Consider the following 6,910-nt stretch of genomic DNA (forward strand, 5'->3'; position numbering starts at 1 on the left):
TTGTAATTGATGAAAAAACTTTTTAGTGAAACTCACACCAAAATTTTCTTTCCTTCTCATTTTCTTTGGTAACCAAACAAAAAAAAATGAAAATTTTCACTCATTTTCCTTCCACTATTTTTTTTTCCTCCAATTTCCCCCTAAACCAAATATAGTGTTAACTTTTTCATGTAAAATTCAGTTCAAATAGCATAATTTCTCCATTCAACTAAGAAATTGCAGGTTTAAGTCTCCTTATTTTTGGTAAAAAAAAAAAAATTCAGTTCAAACTACTATTTAACTTGAGAATATTATATGTTTCTTCCTTAGTCCGTTTTAGAATTAACACCACTTATAGATCAAGATAACATAAAAACCAATGGAGTTTAAAAACTCACAATATGAACAGGAAGAAAAATGTTATCAACTTTTATAATTGAGTTAGCGAATTTTTTCGAGGTATAAATAAAAAAGCTATTAGCTCCACAAGTATGATCCAATACTCCTTATATTTCACAAACTCAAATTTTTACCTCATTGAAAATTATTTTCACGTAAATCATAAGTGTCGAAATTTTCTTGCATATATTTTTTTTTATTGGTAAAAAAATTAGAGTAATACCTTAAATAGGTCCCCAAGAAATTTACCATCCGACAGTTTTGTCCCCCACAAAATTTAACTAAGATTTCGACCATGAGATTTTCAGTTGCAACCAGTGGCACAATATCTAAGTTGTTCAAATTCATTCCAACACCAGGGTTGAACCAGTCTTTCAAAAAATGATGCTTCTAAGAATTAGTGTGAAAGTTGTTATCTTAGTTATGTTACCACCTTTTGTTATGTTGGAGGAAGACTTTATGTTGTCTAGAATAGTTTCGTTTAGTTTATGTTGAAGAAAATAAACCTTCTTTTGTCTTAAGTTGATTTGTGTTGCTATTGAAGCCAAATATTTGTGTGGTTAACATGTTTGGGTTCTCAGGTTTATGTTACCATTTTGATAAATAAACAGACCAATGTCAATGTTTTTAAGGTTTGCGTTGAAGTAAATATTAACTTCTTTTAACATCACAAATTATAGGTCAAATAGGTCTCCTAAGATATTATTATAAGGCAAATAGGTCCCCCACATGAAAACGACGCCGTTTGCATTCTCTGTCTAAGTGGGGACGAATTTGTCCTCCCCGAAATGACGTCGTTTTGTCCCTGGTTCCAATACGACATCGTTTTGTCCAGCGTGGATGGGGACCAAAATGTCCTGGAGGTGACATGTCACAATTAACCTGACACGTCACCACTTTAACCGGATCAAACGATTTTGGGGACGTATCTGGTCTCAGGGTCAAAATTTTAGTTAAATTTTGTGGGAGACAAAACTGTCGAATCGTAAATTTCTTGGGACCTATTTAGAGTATTACTCAAAAAACTACAATTTTATCAATTTGTGTCTATCCAAAGTTTATTCTAAATTAATTTTTCACTAAGTAACTCTTCGAGTAATTTTAAAAAATAATTGACTTAAACTAAGTATCTAATTCTAGTTACAGGAAATATGAATCAAGGGCTCGAGATATAGGTTTTTATAGTTTATTGTTAATATAATTTTATAAAATTTTATTAATTTCCCCTTTTTAAAAAAATTATTTGTATACCCAAATTCAACAAAATAAATTATGAACAGATACTAATTGGTGAATAAAATCAATATATCCGAGTCATAAACACTTATATATCTCAAGGGGGGGGAGGATTATATATCATTATATATCATGCATTAAAATAATAATATTGATTAAAAAGTTAACTTATCTTTTTAATTTTTAAATATATAAAAACATTAAATATATATGTTATATGCTCAAAATATTAAAAATTAAAACCTAAATATCTTTAGATATTAGAAGAAGAATGTATGCGTGAATTTGAAATAAGCGCGAAAAAAAAAATAATGTATGCGTGAATTTGAAACAAACGCGGGAAAGAAAAAGAAGAAAAAATGCGTGATTCTAAATCACTTGGATAAATTTAGATGCTAAAATTGTTTGGATGTAGAGAATTTTTTTTAAAAAAAACTAAAATTACATAATTACTGAGCTCTTTATTTCAAGTCGTTATAATTATTTAAATTATGAAACAAATTAATTTTTTTAAAATAGAATAAATGTGATTTTAGAAATTTTTTTAAATATTTTTAAAATACCAATATTTAAATAATTTTAATCATTAATTTTAAATTATTTAAAAATTTGTTGGAACAAATTTAAAATTTCACTTTTAAATAGCGTTTGGTTAGAGAAATTGAAATTAAGACTAGAGAATTAAGATTCAGTATTATATTTGATGGTAAAAAATTGAAACTAAAATTTTAATTCCTTCGATATTTTTAAAAAGTAGAGACACAAGGGACTGAAATTTTAGAGATAAAAACTAAAATTTTATTAATATTTTTTATTAAAATACATTCATTTAATTTTTTAAATTATAAATCTATCCTTCAATTTCTATATTTATTTTAAATTAAACAAAATAATAAGACATAATACATAATACATAATAAAATATTTTATACCAAACACAAATACATAATATAATATAGAGACTTAATTCAAATTTAAACTCTAAGTCTCTATCTCCCATTCTAGTCTCTTAATCTCCCTTTCAAACGCAGTTAAAAAATTCTCATAAAAGTTAGGAATTTTTTATATCAATAAAATGAATATTTTATTTATTAATATATATAATTTTAAAATAATTTATATATTTAAATGAAATATTTTTAAAATTATATATATTAGTAACCGTTATAGGTTATATGTAATATGCAAATATTAATTAATTAACAAGTGTAGTGTACAGGTGGAAACAACGTAGTTTGACAAAACAGCACCTTAATACGCCGCCCAGTCTTCAACGGTAGCTGCTATCTCTCTCTCTCTCCAATCTGCTAAGACACACAAATCATGATCTTCAGATAGCATCACCTCATCATACACAGCTTCCAAAACCAAAAGGTAACAACTTTGCAATCCAGTTTGCAGTTCTGTGCACTGTATTTCTTAGTGTTTTAGCTCAATCTGAAACATACCCATTATTTGATTTTTTTCATGTTTACCAAAAATTCAACCTTTTTCTTTACGAAACCCTTTTCTCTCAGTCTCTCATTAGCAGTGATTTTAAGAAGGGTTATCATCGCAGATGGATAGTAGCAGTGGAATTGAGAGCAATGGGCGTGTGCCACTTTCAGGGGTTGTTGCAGATTGTGTGAAACGGTGGTTCAGAGACACTCTGAAAGAAGCTAAAGCTGGGGACATAAACATGCAGGTCTTGGTAGGTCAGATGTATTACAGTGGTTATGGTGTTCCCAGAGATGACCAAAAGGTGTGTTCTTTCTTCTATTTATATCATGCTTATTAGTTATTACAAATTAATAATGCTTTTCAATCAATTTTCATTGCATCGGACTTTCTTGAGCTGTTAAGAGTTTGAGGTTCTGTTGTATTTTACTATTTGAGAATGTCCATGTTAATTGACACTAGAATCTTCAGCTGGTGACTATGAAAAAATTGTAAGACAACTATTAGTATTCTCTATTGGTCTTAATTTTAGTAGTGAGATTAATTTTGATGCTGATAATGCATATACACCATTAGGCAATCAAATCTTGTATGTTATATAACTTTAAGATAGTGGGGATAAGAGTCAAATAATTTCAATGACTGAGTTATATATAAATAGATGACTGCCTATTTAGTTAGGTATGCACAATTAGATGCACTTAAATGGATGCTTCATGTGGAGTTGTGGACACATCTATAATAGCAGCATAGAATGCTTTATCATGGTTGGGTGTAATGACTTAAATAGCCTTGTGTTAAAACTTAATGTTTTGTGTTTTTAAATTTGTTGGTCCAACTTCTGACTTGTTATACTTCATGAGAAATTGAAGAAATGGATGTGAATAGTTTGTACTTTGTAGTGTGTGTGGATTCTGTGGATTGTGAACTACGTCTGTGGAGTCTATCGAATCAAAGTGCTTACCTGTTTTTGAATTTTGGTTTCAAGTTCTGATGTCATTGGTTTGGGAATGTAGGGTAAAATTTGGTTGACTAGAGCGTCGAGGGTTAGATCTTCAGTTTGGAAAGTTGGTGATAAGCATCCAGGTAAAACTCTCCTTTGTTGCTGACAGCATAGAATCTTTCTTTTTGTTGGGAATTCTTTGTGACTGTTTCTAGCCCGGTGCATGTATGTTAGGTTATAATGCAAGTGATTCTGATTCTGATGAATTGAAGGAAGATTCTTAAACACACTAAATGCCTAACATTTGAATGGTGAGTTTATCATAATCTTTGAATGCTTTTGTAGTGGAAATCTTTTTTTGCCATGTTTATCATCTAATAGAACAGCTTTAGGCTTGAATTATTGGAGAGATGGTTCTTTTCATGATCCTGGTTACTGTCTTATTATTTTCTACCAGGAATAAAACATGGACTTGAAAGGTTAAAATATCATTGATTGCATATCTGTGGTATATGAATAGTAAAATGAGATGTTATGAACCTTAAAATGATATGTCATTAATCACTTTAAATCTAATTTTTGCTTAATCAATATGATAATAGAAATGCATCCAATATAGAGTTTAGAAGTTATGAATCATAAGTCATGTTAGTAGGAAACTACTAGTCAATTGGTTGGTTTTTGTTACGGTTCTTTTTTTCCCACCTCAAATTTCGATAATGTAGCTGAGGAAATCTGCTGAAACTTTTAGTTACATCAGCAGCAGGGGCTAGAATAGGGATCACATCGGTTTTGGGTTTATACAAACTCAGTTTGATCTTATATGCATGAACCTATGGATGAATATATTTGTTAGTCAATGTCAATAAAAATAAATCACAGCTATCTCACCATGTCCAAATGGACAAATATGTACCATGGTTAAGTCTCTGCAATGTGAATTAACCGAGAAACATTGTAGATACACTAATTACTCCCTCCATTCCATTTTATCTGTCATTGTCGTATTCTAGTAGACCCTGGGAGCAATATATCTGTCAGATGTGCCAAAACATGTAAGTGACAATTAAAAACGAACAAAGGGAGTGTTTATGAGTCCACATATGACAAGAAATATATGAAAAAAAATTGATGGCAGTTCTTTGATTTGGAAATGCAATGTTCTAATAGCAAATTAAATATTAAAGTAGAAAAGTTCAGTAGGCCCATAATATTAGATCAGCCTTGAGCTTTTGTTCCTGAATGCATCTTTTTCAATAATAAATGTTTGTAAGGTTTAACTGATGAGATTTGTTGGGGTGGTCAATGCCTCCCATAATCTTTGCATTGAGCTTCACATTCACAACTTACAAGTCTTGTGCTCTTTTGTTTCGTAGGTACGCATGCCAGGCATCTCGTTTTGTAACAACAGTTTTCTATTTGGGTTTCTGATGTTTGTTTGATTTTACAAACTTTTGTTTTAACGTCTAGAGGTCACTAGGTTGGACTTGGTATATCACGCATTAAGATAATCTATGGTGTAGATTTAAACCATGAAAGAGTAGCATCCATTATCATTCAAATAATCATACCATTGGATTACTTTAATGCATGATATAGTAAGTTTTGTTGGGTGTATCATAGCATGGTTCTTTGTTTCTATGACCTATAGAAAAGGCAACATTGTTACTTTTTGTACAAGTTGTTGCTTGGTAATTGAAGGTATTTTTCTTAATCATCTCGTTATATCATAACAAATATAAGATGATTGTACATAATAACATCATAATTTATTTTCTTTCTAAACATGGAATGTACCAAAGGCTAGACTCTTGAGGATTCCAAATGATGTTCAATATCCTTGATTTTACACTATCTGATTTCATGGATGCAATATTTAAAGCTGCTCTAAAATGTCCAATTTTCTTTCATGGTGATGAGTGATGACCGGAGCTATCGACCAAGTTGACCATCCGCAATGACAAAGGAAGGGCTGGGTTCGAGTAATGTCCTTTTCAAAGTTGCCAACGACCCTCCATGGCAGACCTTGGTGTTGGCAATGGATGATTGAAGTTGATGCTACTATGCTAGTACTAACCACACTAATAATTAAGCCAACATCTTATAGTTTTTACTTGATGACCCTTCAGATTTTATAAACGATTCTACTAAAGACCATAAACACTAGATCAATGACGGCAAAGTAATGAGTTAGCCGTATAAAAGTAAAAGTTCAATACAATCAAGTAGAGCATAATATAATGTAACAATTTTTTTATTGATACAATTTTCTCTCAATGAGCTCTGACTCCCTCCTTCCAGATCTCGACAAACGTTCGCCGGAAGAAGAAGATTTAGTCTCAAGGAGTACAAAAAAAGTAAAGATGAATGAAAATAACATAGAAGAACAGGTAATGGATAACATGAAAAAGGAGGAGGCGCCCCAGAACAGAAAAAGGAGACTGAAGGTAAAAATCAAACCGACAACAAAGGTGATTCAGAGAAATTCATGAAGCCTAAGATATCCTACCGTGATATGGTAGTGGAGAATGGTTTCGGAAAACTGAATCCACAAGAGATTGTAGAAATGGTTTCAGAAGACTATAACTTAGAAGATTTAGTTATGGACTCTTCTATGGACGATGAAGTTCCCTTCGATCCTAAGCCCAACATCGAGGTCTCTCTAGAAGAGTATGACGAGTGGTGTAGACCTTGGAAACTATCGCTGATTGTTAAGCCACTTGGAAAAACCTTTAACCTTCAAGCTCTTGATAGATGGGTACAGAGGAGATGGATGAAAAAAGGAGCGATACGAGTCATGGATCTAGCTGGTAACTTTTTCTTGGTCAAGTTCACAGATCAAGATGACTATGCACATGCACTCTTTGAAGGCCCTTGGATGATAGCTGATCATTATCTCTTGGTGCAAAGGTGGAG

At 31.4% G+C, this 6,910-nt stretch overlaps 1 protein-coding gene across 5 annotated transcripts; it reads left to right on the forward strand.

Annotated features, from left to right (window-relative positions):
* Positions 2,839–6,071, forward strand: LOC107635131. Of its 5 annotated transcripts, none has more exons than XM_021121894.1 (5): positions 2,839–2,988; positions 3,173–3,355; positions 4,068–4,137; positions 4,229–4,305; positions 5,915–6,071. In XM_021121894.1, the coding sequence occupies exons 2-4, from the start codon at positions 3,173–3,175 to the stop codon at positions 4,276–4,278; spliced, it is 303 nt and encodes a 100-aa protein (XP_020977553.1). In that variant the 5' UTR covers positions 2,839–2,988; the 3' UTR covers positions 4,279–4,305; positions 5,915–6,071. The 5 variants fall into 5 exon arrangements, with proteins under 5 accessions (XP_020977553.1, XP_016193995.1, XP_020977554.1 ...); XM_016338509.2 differs by lacking the exon at positions 5,915–6,071 and adding an exon at positions 5,371–5,711; XM_016338508.2 differs by lacking the exon at positions 5,915–6,071 and adding an exon at positions 5,371–5,711 and having other exon boundaries at positions 2,842–2,988; positions 3,132–3,355.

This window comes from Arachis ipaensis, chromosome B04, assembly GCF_000816755.2.
Source record: "Arachis ipaensis cultivar K30076 chromosome B04, Araip1.1, whole genome shotgun sequence".
Taxonomy (NCBI): Eukaryota; Viridiplantae; Streptophyta; class Magnoliopsida; order Fabales; family Fabaceae; genus Arachis; species Arachis ipaensis.

Excerpts from the sequence above, each read along its gene's own strand:
- LOC107635131 (XM_021121894.1), top strand. The coding sequence starts at position 3,173 with ATGGATAGTAGCAGTGGAATTGAGAGCAATGGGCGTGTGCCACTTTCA. Across the intron at positions 3,356-4,067 it reads TTCCCAGAGATGACCAAAAG|GGTAAAATTTGGTTGACTAG; the intron begins GTGTGTTCTTTC and ends TTGGGAATGTAG. Across the intron at positions 4,138-4,228 it reads AGTTGGTGATAAGCATCCAG|GTTATAATGCAAGTGATTCT; the intron begins GTAAAACTCTCC and ends CATGTATGTTAG.